This window comes from Micropterus salmoides, unplaced genomic scaffold (assembly GCF_014851395.1).
Source record: "Micropterus salmoides isolate LMB-PRFRI ecotype aquatic unplaced genomic scaffold, ASM1485139v1 Ms_hic_scaffold_14, whole genome shotgun sequence".
Classification (NCBI taxonomy): Eukaryota; Metazoa; Chordata; class Actinopteri; order Centrarchiformes; family Centrarchidae; genus Micropterus; species Micropterus salmoides.
In genome coordinates this window covers 32,363,611-32,385,969 of record NW_024040485.1, presented here as the reverse complement: position 1 = coordinate 32,385,969, position 22,359 = coordinate 32,363,611, and the positions used below count along the sequence as shown (strand labels likewise).

The 22,359-nt window shown below is 40.8% G+C and overlaps 2 protein-coding genes and 1 pseudogene across 2 annotated transcripts in view; all 3 read left to right on the top strand.

Moving 5' to 3' along the window:
* The window catches only part of rasal2 (RAS protein activator like 2), a gene marked incomplete in the record, with an annotated part of 209,259 nt that overhangs the window by 131,359 nt on the left and 55,541 nt on the right, over positions 1 to 22,359 (top strand).
* Positions 8,601 to 12,087, top strand: LOC119902730 (annotated as a pseudogene).
* Positions 14,332 to 17,849, top strand: LOC119902732 (nuclear factor 7, brain-like). The gene has a single exon (XM_038719081.1). It carries the CDS (start codon positions 14,570 to 14,572, stop codon positions 16,001 to 16,003), a length of 1,434 nt encoding a protein of 477 aa, XP_038575009.1. The 5' UTR covers positions 14,332 to 14,569; the 3' UTR covers positions 16,004 to 17,849.

Below are 22,359 nucleotides of genomic sequence, written 5' to 3'. Positions count from 1 at the left end.
ATTTTGTAGATATTTTAGTCAACATCCTTTTTGTCCAAAGAGTTTGTTTGATAAAAGTTTGGGTGAACGTATTTATTTATAATTTTGCATAGCCAAATGTACTGGACAGGCAGAACATAGCGAGTTATTATTTTGATAACGTTAGGCGCAGGGATCTAGGATCTACCTTGCAAGCCTTTCATTCTCATACGCCCCTAAAAATAGATCCGTGTGAACCGGAAAACTGATTTACGAGCACAACCGACCGTAACCTTCCACCGCGCCGGATCCCCAATGCTAATTGTTCAAAACATGGTCGGACTGAGCTCTGTGGCCGCTTGAACATCCACGTTACTCAAAAACAAGAGCAAGATGCGCCGTCAGCAGGTGAAGACCGCAGAAAACAGGGAGAATATAAGCAGCATATTGGTTTGGCTAACGTTAGCTTGCTATTTAGCTACATCTGTGCCTTTTTATTGAAACACGTTCAACTTTTCGTAAAGCCGATGCGCTCGTCATCACTTTCGTGAACAGAAATCAGGGAGTGGGATTTAAAAAAAAAAAAGTTTGCTAATGTTGAACTGATCCTTCTGCCTAAATACTTATGATTATTGGTGAGTTAGTAGCCTACTTAAAATAAAGTTAGAGACTAACCGCAGAATATTTTTCTTTCACAACAACCCCAAAATGAAACAGCTGTAACTGGAATTAATATTATATAGTGGTAAGCTATAACTATACTATATAGAATATAGATTATAATGAATATAGTAACAACATATAATTAACATTAATATAAAACTAACAGTTTACTATTATATTAACAATGTAATTTTAATATAATGTTATACTAATACGCTCATTTGTACTAGTTCCTCCTCCAGGTTGTGGATCGAGTGTAGTGGAAAGATTTAGCCAGAGCCAGGATGCCATTGTGCCAATATCGCTGCTTCTAACCTCCTCCTGACAGCACATGTTCCCCTTTTCTATTTTACATTTGTTTTACTAAAGTTTACACAAATCAGCTTTAGGATGCAGACAGCAGCTGTCTGTGCTGCACTGCCTACACTACCGACGTTATCCATCACTCACTTTATTCTCTTCACCTTTGTTCCCTTCTGGCCTATTTGAATTACGTTGTATTGATACAATGGTCGATGAAAGTTATCACAAAAAGCGTGTTTAGTTTTACAGTCTCAAAATCTCTTTATAGTAAATGTAAGTTAAAGGTGGGCTGTGTGGTCTTTAGTGGCTTCTAGCAGGAAGGTTTCAGATTGCAACCAACAGCATACGCTTTACATATTTGTGACTGAAAATAAGTTACAACTATGTCGGGTAGTTATCAACTAGCTGGTGTTTGCAGGCAAGCTAACGTTATCTAGTTTGAACCAACTAAAACACAAAATGATCAATAAATCTTGAAGAACTGAATTGAAAGATCTCTGCGAGTGCTTTTTCATTTAGTGGTGAGTAGCAAACCTCCAAATTGAGGACAGTAAGAAGAAGAAAATGAGTAAAGGAGTCTGCTTAACCTAGTCCCTAACCAAAAACTAAAGACTGGAAAGAAGTAAACAGCTGCACATCCTGCCGACCACATCTACATCTGATATCAGCTGCTGCTGCGCCACACAAGCGTTGTTCTAATGAAACACAGTGATTGATCAGTGACAAGAGATGTGAATTGGAAATAAAACTGTTCAGAGTGCTATAGAATATCAGAAGATGAAACCAACGGAAAGCCAAGCTTGTGATGATAAACCTGCAACTGTGACGAACTTGTCTGAGGCCGCAGCCGACATGGAAAATCAGGCACAGACTAGACTGGTGCAGGAAAAAAAGAGGCATTCCCTTCTTTTTCTTTCGGTGAGTTGCTTGCGTGTTTGGTCTGGTTACAAAAAGGATCAAATGCATTACTCTTGTGACTGGACACGTTTCAATACTACTCGATACCAATCCCTAATATCAATTTCTTCTTTTGTAAATATCTTAAAAGTAGTTTTGACAAACAGTATTCAAGATTTTCAAGATATACTGTACTGTCGTTTCAGCGGGTCATAGCTCTAGTTTCAGATGTTTGCAGTTGAATAATGACTTGTAATATTTATTTTGAGGTGTATATACTTAAGGATTACTTACACACGCTGCATCAAATGGAGATATTTAATTTAAAATATCTTACATATTAAATAGGTTGCTCTGTATGGCCATAGGCACATGGCACGTTACTTTAATGAAGCTAATTTTAAGTTTGAATACACATGGGAAAATATGGGAAAAGGAGTGTTGAAGAAATATGTTGTCAGTTTCAACTGTTGGTGTTTGTATGTGGATGTTTTTATTGGAATGTGGATCTTTCAGATCATTTTGAGAAGTGCCTATGATAATTATCTATGTTTTGTCATGTGTCATGTAGTATGGGCCACTGGCCTTGGTCTTGACTCTGCCTTGCCCACCATTGGTCTTAGACTTCACTTGGTCTAAACCCCTCAATGTCTTGGTCTTGAGACACATTGGTCTTGGTTTTGACTTGGTCTCGGTTTGGGTGGTCTTGACTACCCTAATTGGCACAAAGTCAAACATATTTTTAGTTGGTGTTGAACTCAACAATTTTGTCCCTAGTCTCTGATCCTGTTTGTGAGATTCATGGACAAGATCACAAGGTGCAGCCGAGGTGAGGAGAGTCTCCGGTTTGGGAACCTCAGAATTGCATCCCTGCTTTCTACAGATTAAGTGGTTTTGTTGACTTCATCAGACCGTGACCTTCAGTACGTACTGGGCTGTTCTGCAACTTCTTCAGAGTGTGAAGCGGTTGGGATGACGGTTAGCAGGGTAGCCATTAGCCAGGGTAGCCATGGCTCTGCTGGAACATATCTTACTGATATCTTACCAGTATACTGGTATTTTGGGATGTTGGTCACAAGTTATGGAAAAATGGAGGCTGAGGTGGGTAAATGGGTGCAGCATCAGCAGTAATGCAGGCTGTACCGGACCGTTGTGATGAAGAGGGAGCTGAGCTGGAAAACAAAGCTTCTGATTTACCAGTCGACCCATGTTCCAGCCGTAACCGTCATGAGGTGTGGGCTGGGGCCGAAAGAATGAGAGTGTGGATACAAGCAGCTGAAATGAGTTTCCTCCGTAGGGTGGCTGGGCTCAGACTTAGAGACAGGGTGAGGAGTTCGGACATCTGTTCAGGGTGCCTCCTGGGCACCTTCCTTTGGTGGTCTTCCGGGTATGCCCAACTGTTTAGGAACCTCATAATTGTGTCCATGCTTTTTACAGATGAAGTGGTTCTGTTGACTTCATCAGCTGAGTGTGAAGTGATTGGGATGAGGGTTAGCACTTCCAAGTCTGAAGCCATGGCTCTGCTGGAACATATCTTACCGATATCTTACCACTACTGTACAGGTATTTTGGGATGTTGTTCACAAGTTATGGCAAAATGGAGCCTGAGGTGGGTAAACGGGTGCAACATCAGCAGTAATGTGGGCCGTACCGGACCGTTGTGATGAAGAGGGAGCTCAGCTGGAAAACAAAGCTTCTGATTTACCAGTCGACCCATGTTCCAGCCGTAACCGTCATGAGGTGTGGGTTGGGGCCGAAAGAATGAGAGTGTGGATACAAGCAGCTGAAATGAGTTTCCTCCGTAGGGTGGCTGGGCTCAGACTTAGAGACAGGGTGAGGAGTTCGGACATCTGTTCAGGGTGCCTCTTGGGCACCTTCCTTTGGTGGTCTTCCGGGTATGCCCAACTGGGAGGAGATCCTGGGGTAGACCCAGAACTTGCTGGAAGATATCTCATCTTGCCTGGGAATGCCTTGGGATCCCCCTGGAGGAGCTGGAAAGTTTCGCTGGGTAGAAGGATGTCTGGAACACTCTGCAACAAGAAACTGAAGGAGCCACAGGGTGGAATCAAACCAGAGGACTCATCCCAGGCTACCAAGCTACCGGGCTCCCAATCACTTAATGACAGAAAATTCATTAGCATTAGAGTTACTGTAAAGTTATCCAAGGATGGTTAAGGGTAACTGGACGTGGTTGAAGAAACTAACTCAAGGACAGTTCTTGCTCTGAAATCTTGTAAGAGCCGAGATGTTGCTGGAAGACAGTCCAGAGCTGGAGAGAGGAGATTGTTGGAGTAACGGTAGGAAATAAAGTCTTGCTAGCAGCTCCTCTACATACATAACAAACTCAACAAGAAGCACTTATTGTGGGCGCCATTTTGATGATGGAATACGTTGCAGCCTGTTCAGCTGCTGGCTGAAGCATCTACTGCACGGATTCAGAACTTTTTGTACCTACGAGTCATTTTCACACCAACATTTGTGAAAATAGGGCCCAGGTTTAAAAATACCAAATGTAATGAGTCTCTTATATTGATGCTGTTGTTAAAGCGTGGCCTTGCTTATTCAGAGATCTACACACATGCATCATAGACAGTAGACAGATAGTCATCATCTCTGTTGTTGTTGTTGATACCAGGTGTAAATGTGCTCTGAGGTTCAGGTGGATCAAAGAGATGACAGGTGTTACCTGTAGTTTGATTTTAGTTTGCATGCTAAGATTATTAGAGTTTTTGGACCATTTTTGTGGGAATGAGTACAAACTCAACGGCAGTGGTACTTCACAGTATCTAATGGGAACAACACAAGTGTGTTTTATTTACAAAGGATCATCAGCATGGAATAAAATGCAACCTGACAAACTGGAATGAAGCTCCGCCCCTCACCTGACTCACACCAGGAAACAGTTTATTATTCTGCCTCACTGAGAAGAGACACAGTCAAATGGTAAGACTGACCTTCGGACCAAAACCAGCACTTTCACTGAGAGAGGGGATACTGGGAATACTGGGATATGACCAATTCAACCTGTTGCAACAAACTGAGTTTACAAGAACAAAAAAATAATCAAAGTTAAAGGAACAGGGACATTACTAAAGGAGTGATTGTTTCCTGTCCAGCAAACTCAGTTTGACAAGAACAAAGACTCAAAGTTCATGTAACTTTCAGGAACATTACTGAAGGAGGGAGTTACTGACTGTTTCCTGTCTGAGCGTCTGCCTGCTGTGACTTCAGCTTCACTCAGAGACTAAATGGCTTCCAGATTAGAGGACGATCTCTGCTGTCCTGTCTGCCAGGACATCTTTAAAGATCCTGTCATCCTGTCATGTTGCCACAGCTTCTGTAAAGGCTGTCTGCAGAGCTGGTGGACAGAGAGAGGAAGTCAGGAGTGTCCAGTCTGTAAGAAAAGACGTTTAAATGACTTCATACCTCCTAACCAGGCTTTAAAGAGCCTGTGTGAGAGTTTCCTGCAGGAGAGAGATCAGAGAGCTTCAGAGGCTCTCTGCTGTCTGCACTCTGAGAAACTCAAACTCTTCTGTCTGGACCATCAGCAGCCAGTTTGTGACACCTGCAGAGGTTCAGAAGAACACAGCAACCACAGATTCAGACCCGTCGATGAAGCTGCACGACAACACAAGAAGGAACTTCAGGAAACTCTGGAGCCCTTAAAGGAGAAGTTAAAGGTTTGTAAACAAGTTAAAGTGAAGTTTGATCAAACAGCAGAACACATGAAGGTCCAGGCCCGACACACAGAGAGGCAGATTAAGGAGCAGTTTAAGAAGCTTCACCAGTTTTTAGAAGATGAACAGGTGGTCAGGTTGGTGGCACTATGGGAGGAAGAGGAGCAGAAGAGTCAGATGATGAAGGAGAAGATGGAGGCTCTGAGCAGAGAGATAGCAGCTCTTTCAGACACAGTCAGAGCCACAGAGGAGGAGCTGAGAGCTGAAGATGTCTCATTCCTGCTCAGCTACAAGGCTGCAGTGGAAAGAGTCCAGCAGCGCCCCCTGCTGGATGATCCACAGCTGCCCTCAGGAGCTCTGATAGACCAGGCCAAACACCTGGGCAACCTGACCTTCAACATCTGGAACAAGATGAAGGACATGGTCTCCTACGCTCCTCTGATCCTGGACCCAAACACTGCTGATCCAAGACTCATCCTGTCTGAAGATCTGACCAGTGTGAGAGAAGGAGAGAAACAGCAGCTTCCTGACAATCCAGAGAGGTTAAAAGTCTTCTCTGTCCTGGGCTCTGAGGGCTTTAACTCAGGGACTCACAGCTGGGATGTCGAGGTTGGAGACAGTACAGGCTGGGACCTGGGTGTGTTAGCAGAGTCTGTCCTGAGGAAGGGAGACATACGGTCTGGATTATGGAGTATATTGTTATATAAAGGTAAATACTCAGCAGGGTCTCCATCAGCTCCATCCACTGATCTCAGAGTGCAGAAGAAGCCCCAGAGGATCAGAGTGAATCTGGACTGGAACAGAGGAAAGCTGTCGTTCTCTGATCCTGATACTAACACACACATACACACCTTCACACACACTTTCACTGACAGGATGTTTCCATTGATTAGAAGTTGGGATAAAATCGTTCTGACTGTTTTACCAGCGAAGCTCTGTGTGACTGTAGAACAACAGAAATAGAAGATGGCACTGGTGGTGGCCTCTGTGACTCTGTGCTTCTATGACTGGATCGGTGATTGCTTGTTTTCTGTGTTGATCCTGATCGATTTGTTTGTAGATGTGGTGTTTGTAGGTGTGAAGTATTCACATTATCTGTTGTGTGTTTCTGTGCTGCTGCACTCAGTAGATTAAAAACTCTACTGAAAAATGTACGTGAAGTTGTGGAAAAGTCTTGGACTTGAACTCAGTTTGAGAAAATTTTAATATGAAGAGTAAAATACCTCATTAGGTTGCTTGAAGGACTTATTTTTCTTTCTTATCGTCTTCTCTGGATCGCTGATGTATTTCTATTCGTTGAATTCATGTGTCTACATGTTGTGTGTATTTTTGCATGTTGTGTATTTTGTGTCATGGGAATTATTGGGTGTTTTGTTGTTAATGAAATGCACTGCAGAATGTTCTGTTAGAGTTTAAACCTGTTTTATCTGGAACAAATCAGGTGGTTTATTATCAGTCGGGAGAGAAAACCAGAGTGAAAAATTCCAGGGAAAGTTGTTCAGATTATTAGAATATAACTGCCTGAGGACACGTGTGATGCCGGGACTTGTGTATCACTTGAAAAAGGACATTTTCACTGTGTTTGTGATAAAATGAGTTTTACAGGGAGATTAAAGAGCTCTGGAGAAGTGAGTCACTGTAGGTTTACACCCTGATAAATAAACATGTGTAGGAAACATATAGAGATATATTTACAGTATATATAAAATTCCTTTCCTACATTTTAACTTTTGCACTCCAGCATTGCCGGAACCTGAGAACAAGAATTTAATTTGCTGTAATTGTTGTGCATGTGATAAATGAAGAACTTAAGGAAGCATTATTTAATTTTTATTAATTAAAAAAAAGAACATTTTGAAAGTGAAGATTTATTTGATGTGAATAGTTATAGTTGAGATTTATAATATATTCTATAATCATAGAATTTATGTTTGCTTAGAAAAAACACATGTTACAAAATAAATTTTTATTATAGTCTAATGCCACCCTACCCCATAGCCCATTCATATGAAGAATACGGGAGATAGTTGTCACATGTACCACACAGCCAGTACTTGCCAGAAATTCCTGCAGTTCCTTTAATGTTGCTGTAGGCCTCTGGAAGCCTCCCTGACCACTTTTCTTTTCGTCTTTCATCAATTTTGGAGGGACGTCCAGTTCTTGGTAAAGTCACAGTTGTGCCATATTTTCTCCACTTGATGATGACTGTCTTCACTGTGTTCTGTGGTATATGTCATGCTTTGGAAATTCTTCTGTACCCGTCTCCTGACTTATGTCTTTCAACAATGAGATCTCTCTGATGCTTTGAAAGCTCTCTGCGGACCGTGGCTTTTGCTCAGAGATGCATCTAAGAAAATATCAGGAAAATCCTCCTAGAACTGCTGAACTTTATTTGTGATTAATCAGAGTCACTTTAAATGATGGCAGGCGTGTAATGACTTCTAGTTAACCTGAGTTTGAATGTGATTGGTTAATTCTGAGCACAGCCACATCCCCAGTTATAAGAGGGTGTGCACACTTATGCAACCAGGTTATTGTAAGGTTTTTATTTTTCATTTTTCACCTTCGAAGATTTCAGTTTATCTATTGAATTGTTCACATTATAGGTCACATTAAAGGTGGAAAAAGTTCTGACATGATTTATCTTTGTCTCATTATTTTACATCATAAGAACCTGGCATTTTTTAACAGGGGTGTGTAGACTTTTTCTATCCACTGTACGTCACCTAAGGTTACACAGAGGGTGAGATTAGTATATAAAACACTGAAATCCCTACAAACAAACAACAAATACAAGATCAATACAAAACACAATACTCCCAGAGGCATTTAGTGTGTATAATTTCATCTTCTTGGAAAGGAGGGAGGTTAACTGTGTAATATTCACAAACAAAAGTACTATGTTATTAGACAAGATTATAGCATCGCCTATTGAATAATGTCGTAATTGCAAAAACAAGACATTCCCAAAACATTACCACATTTTTGGTGACATGTTATTACAACATTGGCCAGAATATTACAATACTGGGAAATTATTACATTATTGAGTTCTGCAAAAATACGGAAAAAAAGACAAGTTCTGTGTCTTTTACGCGACTTTATAAAATGTGCTGCTGCTGGAGAAAGTGGAGTAGACGGGCGGGGGTGACAGAGAGAGGCGGGGCACGCCGGTGTGTTTACCTGAGGTGGAGGCTTCTCGTGTGTGGGGAGAAGAGGAAGTATATTTAAAATGTATAATTATAATGTTCGTGGTGATTAAAACCTGCTTTCCCATCAGGCCAACCCACACACATGCGTCATAGTCATCGTCTCTGTTGTTGTTGTTGATACCAGGTGTAGACGTGGCCTGAGGTTCAGGTGGATCAAAGAGATGACAGGTGTTACCTGGAGTTTGATTTTAGTTTGAATGCTGAGATGATTTGACTTTTGGAGCATTTCTTGTGTGAATGAGTACAAACACAAAACAGAGACAGAAGCAACATGTTGTCTTAACAAATGATTGTGAGTGTGAAATTAAACTCAACCTGACAAACTGGAATGAAGCTCCGCCCCTCACCTGACTCACCTGAGCCAAACCAGGAAACAGTTTATTATCCTCCCTCACTGAGACGAGACACACAGTCAGATAGTAAGACTGACCTTCGGACCAAAACCAGCACTTCTACTGAGAGAGGGGACACTGGGAATACTGGGATATGACCACTTCTACCTGCTGCAGCAAACTGAGTTTGACAAGAACAAAGACTCAAAGTTCATGTAACTTTCAGGAACATTACTGAAGGAGGGAGTTACTGACTGTTTCCTGTCTGAGCGTCTGCCTGCTGTGATCTCAGCTTCACTCAGAGACTAAATGGCTTCCAGATTAGAGGAAGATCTCTGCTGTCCTGTCTGCCAGGACATCTTTAAAGATCCTGTCATCCTGTCATGTTGCCACAGCTTCTGTAAAGGCTGTCTGCAGAGCTGGTGGACAGAGAGAGGAAGTCAGGAGTGTCCAGTTTGTAAGAAAAGACGTTCTAATGACTGGTTACCACCTAACCAGGCTTTAAAAAGCCTGTGTGAGAGTTTCCTGCAGGAGAGAGATCAGAGAGCTTCAGAGGCTCTCTGCAGTCTGCACTCTGAGAAACTCAAACTCTTCTGTCTGGACCATCAGCAGCCAGTTTGTGACACCTGCAGAGATTCAGAAAAACACAGCAACCACAGATTCAGACCCGTCGATGAAGCTGCACGACAACACAAGAAGGAACTTCAGGAAACTCTGGAGCCCTTAAAGGAGAAGTTAAAGGTTTGTGAACGAGTTAAAGTGAAGTTTGATCAAACAGCAGAACACATGAAGGTCCAGGCCCGACACACAGAGAGGCAGATTAAGGAGCAGTTTAAGAAGCTTCAGCAGTTTCTAGAGGAGGAAGAGGAGGCCAGGATGGCTGCACTGAGGGAGGAAGAGGAGCAGAAGAGTCAGATGATGAAGGAGAAGATGGAGGCTCTGAGCAGAGAGATAGCAGCTCTTTCAGCCACAGTCAGAGCCACAGAGGAGGAGCTGAGAGCTGAAGATGTCTCATTCCTGCTCAACTACAAGGCTGCAGTGGAAAGAGTCCAGCAGCGCCCCCTGCTGGATGATCCACAGCTGCCCTCAGGAGCTCTGATAGACCAGGCCAAACACCTGGGCAACCTGACCTTCAACATCTGGAACAAGATGAAGGACATGGTCTCCTACGCTCCTCTGATCCTGGACCCAAACACCGCTGGTCCAGGATTCTTCCTGTCTGAAGATCTGACCAGTGTGAACGAGGAGAGGAACAACGGCTTCCTGACAATCCAGAGAGGTTTGATGAATACTTCTCTGTCCTGGGCTCTGAGGGCTTTAACTCAGGGACTCACAGCTGGGATGTCGAGGTTGGAGACAGTAGATACTGGGAACTGGGTGTGTTAGCAGAGTCTGTCCTGAGGAAGGGAGACATACTGTCTGGATTATTGACAATAATGTTCAATAGAGGTAAATACTCAGCAGAATCACCACCAGCTCCACCCACTGATCTCAGTAAGCAGAAGAAGAAGCCCCAGAGGATCAGAGTGAATCTGGACTGGAACAGAGGAAAGCTGTCGTTCTCTGATCCTGACACTAACACACACATACACACCTTCACACACACTTTCACTGACAGGATGTTTCCATTTGTTAGCACTTTGGATTATCGCCCACTGAAGGTTTTACCAGCGAAGGTCTGTGTGACTGTAGAACAGAAACAGAAAGACTGTAGAACAGCAGGTGGGTTTCGGTGGTGGTTGGGGTCTGTGTGACTCAGTGGTTCTACGATTGGATCATTGATTACTTGGTTGAAAGTGAATTTTCTGTGTTGATCCTGATCGATTTGTTTATAGATGTGGTGTTTGTAGGTGTGAAGTATTCACATTATCTGTCGTGTGTTTCTGTGCTGCTGCACTCAGTAGATTAAAAACTCTACTGAAAAATGTACGTGAAGTTGTGGAAAAGTCTTGGACTTGAACAGTAAACTAAGTTTGAGAAGCTTTTGAAAAAAATAATTAAACATGAAGAGTAAAATATCTCAAGTTTGTTTGAAGGACTTATTTTTCGTTATTGTCGTCCTCTCTGATCACTGATGTATTTCTGCTATTTCTAATCTTTGAATTCATAAGTAAATTCATGTTGATGCGTGTTTTGAGTGATGGTAATTATTAAGTGCTTTGTTGTTAAAATGAAATGCACTGCAGAATGTTCTGTTAGAGTTAAAGTTTAAACCTGTTTTATCTTAACGTAGGTGGTTTATTATCAGTCGGGAGAGAAAACCAGAACAAACTCCATTGAAAGTTGTTCATATTATTAGAATATAACGGGCTTGTGCAAGTTTGGACAGAAGGAAGGACCTTTTTTACTGTGTTTGTGATAAAATAAGGTTTAGAGGGAGATTAAACGGCTCTGGAGAAGTGAGTCATTGTAGGTTTGCACCCTGATAAATATCACACATGTAGGAAACATATAGAGATATATTTACAGTATATATAAAATTTTTGCACTACTCATGTATTTTCTTAAATTCTCTGTTTTCTCTTTTACACGTGTGATTTTCTTTTATGCTGTTTGAGCATGGCTGGAACTTGAGAACAAGAATTTAATTTGCTGTAATTGTTGTGCATGCGATAAATGAAGAACTTAAGGGAGCGTTATTTAATTTTTATTAGTAATAAAAACTGTAAGTCTTTGAAAATGATTTATTTGATGTGAATAGTTTCAGTCGAGTTTTAAGATATAATATTTAATCATAGAATTTATGTTTGCTTAGAAAAAAATGATTGTAATAATAATGCCAATATAATAATGTTTAAACATTTTGGAATGTGTTGGTTTTGTAAGTTGGTCGTTATTTTCAAATGGACAACACAATAATTATGTCTAATAACAGCACATTTTGTGGATATTTTTCTATGCTGCCCTACCATTGAGAGGCAAATAGTCTTTTTCATCTAGTCCTGTATCTCCATATGATGCTACATGTGTTACTCTCTGTTCTTAGTTAAGCAGAGTGGAGGCAAAACAAAACAACAACAAATAAAACTGCAATGTGCAAATTCTCATCATTCACTACAGACATCTTTCTTAACTTAAACACTGGAGTTTCTGCTCATCAGTTTATTCATTTCATAAAGTTTTACATACCACATGGTGGAAATGTTTTTTAGTCACATCCTTGAAGTGAGAGGCTGGCACTCTACTGACTGAGCTAACCAACCACTCTAACAGTTGATTTTAAATTATCTGGCCCGGCATCTAGTGGCTTAAAAAAGCGGCCCAATGCCAAAGTTATTTGCCGACCCCTGTCATATTACATTATAAGATAACTTGGGTGTGAAAACATTTCTTAAGAGCGACTCTCACCGCCTCTTTTGATCCCTAAACTACAATTAATCCTGACTTCCCAAAACAATTTACAACATGACTCTTCTCTGATGAATTTGGTCTTACCTTAGCTAAGTCAGCTAAGGTTACACAAAGGGTTAGATTAGTATATAATTTACTGAAATCCCTACAACAAATACAAGATCAATACAAAACAGAATACTCCCAGAGGTATTTGGTGTGTATAATTTCATCTTTTTGGAAAGGAGGGAGGTTAAGTGTGTAATATTCAAAACAAAAGCACTATGTTATTAAACATGAATATAGCATTACTTATTGAATAATTTCTTAAATTCCCAAAACATTAACACAGTTTTGGTGACATGTTATTACAACATTGGCCAAAATATTACAATACTGGGAAATTATAACATTATTGGGTTCTGTAAAAATAAGTTTCTTTGCAGATGATGCGGTTCTGTTGGCTTTTTTGAGGTCTTGTTCTTAAGTGATGGAAAAATGGAGCGTGAGATGGACAGGCGGGTTGGTGCAGCGTCAGCAGTAATGTAGATATTGTATCAGACCGTTGTGCTGAGCCGGAAGGCAAAGCTTTTAATTTACCAGTCGATCTATGGTCCAACCCCTACCTGTGGTCAAGAGCTGTGGGCAGTAACCAAAAGAAGATTGTGGATCCAAGAAACAGAAATGAGTGTCCTTTGTAGGGTACAGGGCTTAGCCTTAGAGATGGGGTGAAGAGTTCGGACATCTGGAGGGAGCTCAGAGTAGATCCACTGCTTCTTCGTGTCGAAAGGAGTCGGCTGTGGTGGTTCTAGCTAGGGATGCACCAAAATGAAAATTCTCGGCCGAAGCCGAATATAATGAAAAACTTTCCCAAAAACAGAACAAGGTTTTTCACGTTTTTCATTTATTTTGCCAATTTTATTTTATTTTTTACCATTGCATAAATTAAATAATCAAAATGTGCTTTTTACTCAGTGATTCCCACAGCATAAAGAGATCATGCAACCAAGTGTGAGAGTTAACTCGGTTCATAAAGACTGGGGCTATTAATATGTTGATTGTGTGTAAGCTTTACTTAAACTGGGACTGATAGGGTCAAACTATAGACTAAAAATATGGATGTAGTCTCTCTGACATCAGCCATATGTTCCTGGAGAGCCGTTGTGAAGGTCAATGTGGGCGGGGCCGGCCGTCGCTATCTTGGCAGTGCGTCACTTGGCCTAACTCCCTGATGACCTAAAATTACAACAACACAGATGACTATGACAACATCCAGAGAAGCCTGGGATGCCGCCCTTCTGGATCCTTCTCCGTGTATCCTCTAAACGTTCCTTAGAGTTCATCAGTCTCCTGGATCTTGCTTCACCCAGTGAAGTCGGGTTTTGGTAAACTTGTAGGGTTCCTTTATGAACTGAGCTCACTTGGCCTTCTGATTCCTGAAGACCTTTCTGCCCTTCCACTGGTCAGATATTTTATGCATTCCTCAGCATTTGCTCTTCTGCTTATCTGGCATCTCAATTTCTCTTCTCAGATGCACGATCCCTCTCTCCATTCTATTGGGGCTGTTTTCCAGGTGTTCCACTTCTGCTCCTCTGTGCTCAAGGGTTCTCTGGCTAAATTAAAGACAATTGTCGTCCTGTCAAGTTTCCTCTCATCTCCAAAACTATGGATTATGGAAATGAGTAGTGCGTCTCAGGCACAGATTGAATGTCGATACCAGGTGTGAATGTGGCCAGAGGTTCAGGTTGATCATAATTCTTGTGTGAATGACTACAAAACCAAGACAGAGGTACTGTGCAGTATCTAACTGGTACAACATGTGTGTGTTATCTTAACAAATGATCATCAGTTTGGAATGAAGCATAACCTGACAAACTGCAATGGTGAAGTTCCGCCTCTCAGTTGAATCACTTGAGACAAACCAGGAAACAGGTTATTATTCTTCCTCATTGAAACGAGACACATTGAGAGTCAGACAAAACCACCACTTCCACTGAGAGAGGACAGCTACATGAGGGATTACTGGGAATACTGGTATTCTGGGATATGACCACTTCTACATGCTGCCACAAACTGAGTTTGACAAGAACAAAGAGAAGTGAAGGTAACTTTCAGGAACGTTACTGAAGGACGGAGTGGCTGACTGTTTCCTGTCGGAGCGTCTGCTGCTGTGACTTCAGCTTCACTCAGAGACTAAATGGCTTCCAGATTAGAGGACGATCTCTGCTGTCCTGTCTGCCAGGACATCTTTAAAGATCCTGTCATCCTGTCATGTAGCCACAGCTTCTGTAAAGGCTGTCTGCAGAGCTGGTGGACAGAGAGAGGAAGTCAGGAGTGTCCAGTTTGTAAGAGGAGACATTCAAAGGACGGACTGCCTCCTAACCGGGCGTTAAAGAACCTGTGTGAGAGTTTCCTGCAGGAGAGAGATCAGAGAGCTTCAGAGGCTCTCTGCAGTCTGCACTCTGAGAAACTCAAACTCTTCTGTCTGGACCATCAGCAGCCAGTGTGTGTCGTCTGCAGAGATTCAGAAAAACACAGCAACCACAGATTCAGACCCGTCGATGAAGCTGCACGACAACACAAGAAGGAACTTCAGGAAACTCTGGAGCCCTTAAAGGAGAAGTTAAAGGTTTGTAAACAAGTTAAAGTGAAGTTTGATCAAACAGCAGAACACATGAAGGTCCAGGCCCGACACACAGAGAGGCAGATTAAGGAGCAGTTTAAGAAGCTTCAGCAGTTTCTAGAAGATGAACAGGTGGTCAGGTTGGTGGCACTATGGGAGGAAGAGGAGCAGAAGAGTCAGATGATGAAGGAGAAGATGGAGGCTCTGAGCAGAGAGATAGCAGCTCTTTCAGACACAGTCAGAGCCACAGAGGAGGAGCTGAGAGCTGAAGACGTCTCATTCCTGCTCAGCTACAAGGCTGCAGTGGAAAGAGTCCAGCAGCGCCCCCTGCTGGATGATCCACAGCTGCCCTCAGGAGCTCTGATAGACCAGGCCAAACACCTGGGCAACCTGACCTTCAACATCTGGAACAAGATGAAGGACATGGTCTCCTACACTCCTCTCATTCTGGACCCAAACACTGCTTTTCCATATCTCACCCTGTCTGAAGATCTGACCAGTGTGAGACGAGGAGAGGAACTAGAGCTTCCTGACAATCCAGAGAGGTTTGTATACAGCTGGTCTGTCCTGGGCTCTGAGGGCTTTAACTCAGGGACTCACAGCTGGGATGTCGAGGTTGGAGACAGTACAGACTGGATACTGGGTGTGTTAGCAGAGTCTGTCCAGAGGAAGAGTGACATACTGTCTGGATTATGGAGTATGTGGTCGTATAACAGTGAATACTCAGCAGTATCCCCTTCAGCTCCATCCACTGATCTCAGAGTGCAGAAGAAGCTCCAGAGGATCAGAGTGAATCTGGACTGGAACAGAGGAAAGCTGTCGTTCTCTGATCCTGACACTAACACACACATACACACCTTCACACACACTTTCACTGACAGGATGTTTCCATTTGTTAGCACTTTGGATTATCGCCCACTGAAGGTTTTACCAGTGAAGGTCTGTGTGACTGTAGAACAGAAACAGAAGGTGGGTTTGAGACCCTGTGGTTTACGTTTGGATCATTGATTATATATTTAAAGTGAATTTTCTGTGTATTAGATCGGCAGCTAAAACTTGAATGACTTGATTGATTTGTTTATAGAACTGAAGTTGACAGATGTGAGGCTTTTACATTGTCAACCGTCATGTGTTTCTGTGCTGCTGCACTCAGTAGATTAAAACTTCTCATCTCAGGGCTTCCAATACCAACGCTTTCAGACAGAGTGACAAAGCGTAGTTATTTGATGCTAAAGGTAGGCTACCCTTTAGCATCTGTGTGAGTCGGCCCTTGATGCGTCTCATGCAGAACGGAAGTGCTACCATAACCATCGCCATAAAAGCGTCGGTAATGACGCGCTGAGATGAGAATGCGTTGATATTTTCCTAAACCTAACCAAACTGCGACGTTTCACAATGTTTCTAACCAGATGTTGCATGTTTAGTCTTGCTTAATTGATTGTGGAGGCCTACATGTACAACAGCGAGGCTTAAAATGTGACGACGAGGGGTCTTGACAAAGCGTGACGCCCTAGGAAATTGATTGAAAAACAAAATAGATGAAGAGTGACAGGCATGTATCTCATTAGTCTGTTTGCTATTTCTATTATTTGAATCCATACGTGGCTTAATGTTATGTGTATTATTGTATGCTGATGTGTATTTTGTGTCATGGGTACTATTGGTTATTTCGTTGTTTAAATGGTCTCCGTAAAATAAATAAATTTGTCAGCAGTATAGTTCCAGTTTAGAGTTTAAAGTTTCAACCTTTGTTATTTGGAACAAATGTGGTGGTTTATTATCAGAAAACCAGATTGACTAACTTCAGTAAAAGTGGCACATGTGACGCTGGGACATTTGTATCATGTGTGGACAGAAGAAAAGACCTTTTTCACTGTGTTTGTAATAAATTAAGTTTTAGAGGGAGATTAAATAGCTCTGGAGAAGTGAGTCATTTGAGATTAACACCCTGATAAATATCTCACATGTAGAACAGATGGAGTATTTACAGTATATATTAGGGCTCCGTATTGATAAGGACCTCACGATAAGATTATATCACGATATATATATTACGATGTCATACATATTGCGATGCACTGCAATATTCACACAAATGATTCACTGAAATCTTTTAAAAATTGAGCTGAAAATACAATTTGCTAGTCTATTAATTAATTAATCTGCACATCACATAATATTGATAACTCATCCTGTTAAGTGAGTTCGCAAGTTTGTTGTTTTCCCTGAATACTTTACTGTAGTATATCAAAACAAGCAAATGGCATTTGTTTTATCTAAATCATTACTCCCTGTTATGTTTTTAAACTAGGTCAAAGGTCAGCTTTGAAATATGAAGTCACTGCGTTAATAATTTCTGCGTTTGAAGTATTGGCAGCCAGCCCACAGTGACATTTTAAATCAGTTAAAAACTTGAACAATGAATTGATGATTGAACTATATTCTTAATTTCATATATCCATTCCCTGTCTTATAATATAAAAATCACAGTGTTCAGGTGTATCGTTTTTTTTTTGTACAGCAGTTGTGTACTGTATATATTTATTTCCTACATTTTTACTTTTGCAATATTAAAGTCTTTGTCTTACATTCTCTTTTTCTTATTTACGTGTGTGACTTTCTTTGTTTGAGTCTGTTTGATTCTCTTCACTGTAAATATGCATATGACAAATAAAGAACTTTAAAGTAGTGTTGTTTGTTTTATAACAAAGTATTTGAAAATGGAGATTTATTTGATGTGAATAGATGTATAATAGATTATAATTTAGGTTTGCAAGCTACAAAATGCATTTTTATTAGAATTATGAAGGTGTTAAATATGATAAGCTAATCAGTGATGATTGAACTGAATACAAGTATGAGCTCATAATCTTTACACAACACAGATAAAAACTGATAAATGGCAAAGATTTACTCAAATAAAACATGTCACTGATCTTTCTAACTTCATGGGGGTCAAAGGTCAACTTATTTCACTACGGCATCACATCTGTATTCAGTGAACTGAACTTCATTTCCCATCAGTGTGTAAAGAGACGTTACCACCAAGCGTGAGAGTTAACTCTGTACATAAGGATCTGGTCTTTTGATTTGTTGATTGACAGCGACGTAGACCAGTTGGTTTTGGACTGAGAGGATCAAACCTGCTGTTTGTGTGTGTTTCAGATGTTAAAGGTCCTCCGGCTCACCGGTTCTCCTGCGGTCAGAGTCCGTACACCGACAGCGGAGCCTGGGAGAGGAAGTTCTGCATCCTGACAGACAGCCAGCTCATCCTGCTCAACAAGGACGAGGAGGTCAGAACTCTCTGCTGTTACAGATGCTTCACACACAAATCACACACCTGAAAACGCTCTCATTATATCCAAGGTGGCTTCAAATCAAGGGCAACTGGACTCGGTTGAAGATCCTTTGAGACTTTCATATGAGAGTCGTCTGACTGGCAGGGAGTCCCAGCTATTTAACCTCTGCGGGGTCGTTGTCAAGGTGATGGATGCCACCTGGTTCATTAGTCAAGTCAATTTATTTATAAAGCACATTTAAAAAAACAACCAATGCAAGTTTTGCATTTTAAAATGGCCGGATAAGATAATCATACAGCAATAAATAGAAAGGTGTCCCTACACTGACAGCCAGAGAACAACAGTACGTTTCGAGACCAGACTTAAAGATCTTGGTGGTGAGGGATCACCGAATGATCATTGCAAGTTTGTTCCACGGTCTTGGAGCCACAACCGAAAATGCAGGATCACCCTTTGATTTCCATGATGGTCGCTGGAGTCTGCAGGACCGTTGCAGGTTTTGTCACAGGGCCAATGTGAGTGTTTGTTCAAGAAGAGATAAAAGGACAGCATTGTAGGGGGGGGGGTAAAGCCTGATTTATACTTCTGCGTCGAGTCTACGCCGTAAACTACACACTTACGCTAATATCTGGTTTAGCACTTAAATGGGGATGAAATGATAACCGTGCAACTCTCCTAGACTTTACAAATGTTATCGACCAAATGGATCATATTCTTTCAAATCGACCAGTCACAGTTCTTCCGGCTCTGTTGCTGCGACATATAGATACAGTTTTTGGGAGGTTGGGCTACATGGGCTACGTGTAGGCCGCGACGTTAACTTGATGCATAAGTATAAAGTATCTCAGGCCTCCTCCCCCATTGACAGATGGTTTCTCTACTCAGGTGTGAATTCTTTATTCATTCACCGCTCTTTCAAACCGTCTGTCCTCCCCGTCCACAATATGTACATAGTTGCCTTCGACAGAGTCTCTTATCCTTTAAATGTAAGTAAACGGCCGAGTCTTGATTTAAGTCAGGTCACCACTTTCCTGGAGACTGAACAAACTCTTAGATTCAGCCGTTCAGACTTGGCCTCAGTTGACCCTTCATAGGTTAAACAGCTCAGAACTAAAGAAGCCTCTTGGATGAGAGGCGAAACGTCATCAAGTATCTTCTGCCAAGTCCAGTTGCCCTCGACTTGAACCTCCCTTGGATAACTCGGACCTGGATGGCTGAATGGTTTACTGGTGAAATCTGGAAACATACATTACACAAAGTTTTCTTTCTCGTGATTTTGCAGTGACGCAGTATGTGAGAATAATATCACACATTCATCCTGAACTACTACAGCAACAGAAACTAACAACAACAGAAACTAACAGCCAACAATGGGAACTTTTTGATACTTTTTTCTCCTGAAAATTGTAAAACACTCAATCGCAGACTTTGTATTTTATTGGAGAAAATACCTCACAAACTCATGTGTGTGAAACAAAGTACCTTTCCACCTCTGATAGTGAAAAATAAAGTGTACCAGTACACAGGGAAGTTCTCTGTACCAGTACACAGTGAAGTTCTCTGTACCAGTCCACAGTGAAGTTCTCTGTACCAGTACACAGTGAAGTTCTCTGTACCAGTACACAGTGAAGTTCTCTGTACCAGTACACAGTGAAGTTCTCTGTACCAGTACACAGTGAAGTTCTCTGTACCAGTACACAGTGAAGTTCTCTGTACCAGTACACAGGGAAGTTCTCTGTACCAGTACACAGCCCAGTCTGCAAAGTGTTAAATAATAAATACTTCAGACAGACTCAGATGTGTTTCTGTTCATACTGCATTTAAACTACAATTTATACTTCATTTGTTTCCTCCCCCCTCAGGCTGCAGGTGAGGCTCAGGAGAGCCCCACGAACTCGTCCAAGGGCCGGAGTCTCCGCAGGACCGTCAGCGTCCCCTCAGAGGGACAGTTCCCAGACTACCCAGCAGAGGGCGCCGCCATGTTAGGTAAGGACTAGTGAGGTGGGAGGGAGCCATGACAACAAGCTGTGAGCTGCTGCACGCTGAAACCAGGAAGTAAAGATTAGAGCTCAACGGAGCTCCGTAACGTTTCATTATGTAACACCGAGGCCAAACCCAGCAGGGATTACAGCGAGAACAAAACAGCGGACGTGATGATGTTCAGAGGTCATGACGTGATGAGTTTTCTGTGTGCGTGTGTGTGTGTGTGTGTGCATAAAATAAATAAAAAAACCTATAAGTGTACAGCTGAGGATTAAATCACTCGCTGGATTTAGTTTCACTACATGGAATTCCAGGTGTATTCCAGGCAGAGGATGTCACTTTATGGAATTTCACAGATGTTTCCTGGAATAAAAAACCAAATCTGTTGTTTCACATTTTGTCTGCGTGAGAACAGAACGGTCTCTTATAGTTTCTGTATCACTGATATTTAAAGCCGTGCTCTGGTGATTTCACTGCCAAAAGATTGTTGTACTTGTGAGAGTGGAAATAGATATCCTGACTTTTAATCTGTAGTGTCAAACTCCCAAAACACTGAGCCTACAGTTCCCACAATGCAACTGGATAGTGCATTCTGTTGGAGCCTCCCTGCCTGGTAAACAGCCACGTCTTTCAATCTCCAGTTTGTAAAGGGCCACAATACTTCCTACTTAATACTGCATTTATGCTTACATTTATACTGCATTTATGCTTACATTTATACTGCATTTATACTTGCATTTATACTGCATTTACACAGTATTTATACTGCATTTACACAGTATTTATACTGCATTTATACTTGCATTTATACTGCATTTACACAGTATTTATACTGCATTTACACAGTATTTATACTGCATTTACACAGTATTTATACTGCATTTATACTTGCATTTATACTGCATTTACACAGTATTTATACTGCTTTTACACAGTATTTATACTGCATTTATGCTTACATTTATACTGCATTTATACTTGCATTTATACTGCATTTACACAGTATTTATACTTACATTTATACTGCATTTACACAGTATTTATACTGCATTTATACTGCATTTACACAGCATTTATACTGCATTTATACTTGCATTTATACTGCATTTACACAGTATTTATACTGCATTTATACTTGCATTTATACTGCATTTACACAGTATTTATACTGCATTTGTACTTGCATTTATACTGCATTTACACAGTATTTATACTGCATTTACACAGTATTTATATTGCATTTATACTGCATTTACACAGTATTTATACTGCATTTATACTGCATTTATACTTGCATTTATACTGCATTTACACAGTATTTATACTGCATTTATGCTTACATTTATACTGCATTTATACTTGCATTTATACTGCATTTACACAGTATTTATACTGCATTTATGCTTACATTTATACTGCATTTATACTTGCATTTATACTGCATTTACACAGTATTTATACTTACATTTATACTGCATTTACACAGTATTTATACTGCATTTATACTGCATTTACACAGTATTTATACTGCATTTATACTGCATTTACACAGCATTTATACTTACATTTATACTGCATTTACACAGTATTTATACTTACATTTATACTGCATTTACACAGTATTTATACTGCATTTATACTGCATTTACACAGCATTTATACTGCATTTATACTTGCATTTATACTGCATTTACACAGTATTTATACTGCATTTATACTTGCATTTATACTGCATTTACACAGTATTTATACTGCATTTACACAGTATTTATATTGCATTTATACTGCATTTATACTTGCATTTATACTGCATTTACACAGTATTTATACTGCATTTATACTTGCATTTATACTTGCATTTATACTGCATTTATACTGCATTTACACAGTATTTATACTGCATTTATACTGCATTTATACTTACATTTATACTTGCATTTATACTGCATTTACACAGTATTTATACTGCATTTACACAGTATTTATACTGCATTTATACTTGCATTTATACTTGCATTTATACTGCATTTATACTGCATTTACACAGTATTTATACTGCATTTATACTGCATTTATACTTGC

What these genes read in the sequence shown, in the direction of transcription:
- LOC119902732 (XM_038719081.1), top strand. Translation starts at nt 14,570, where the DNA reads ATGGCTTCCAGATTAGAGGACGATCTCTGCTGTCCTGTCTGCCAGGAC.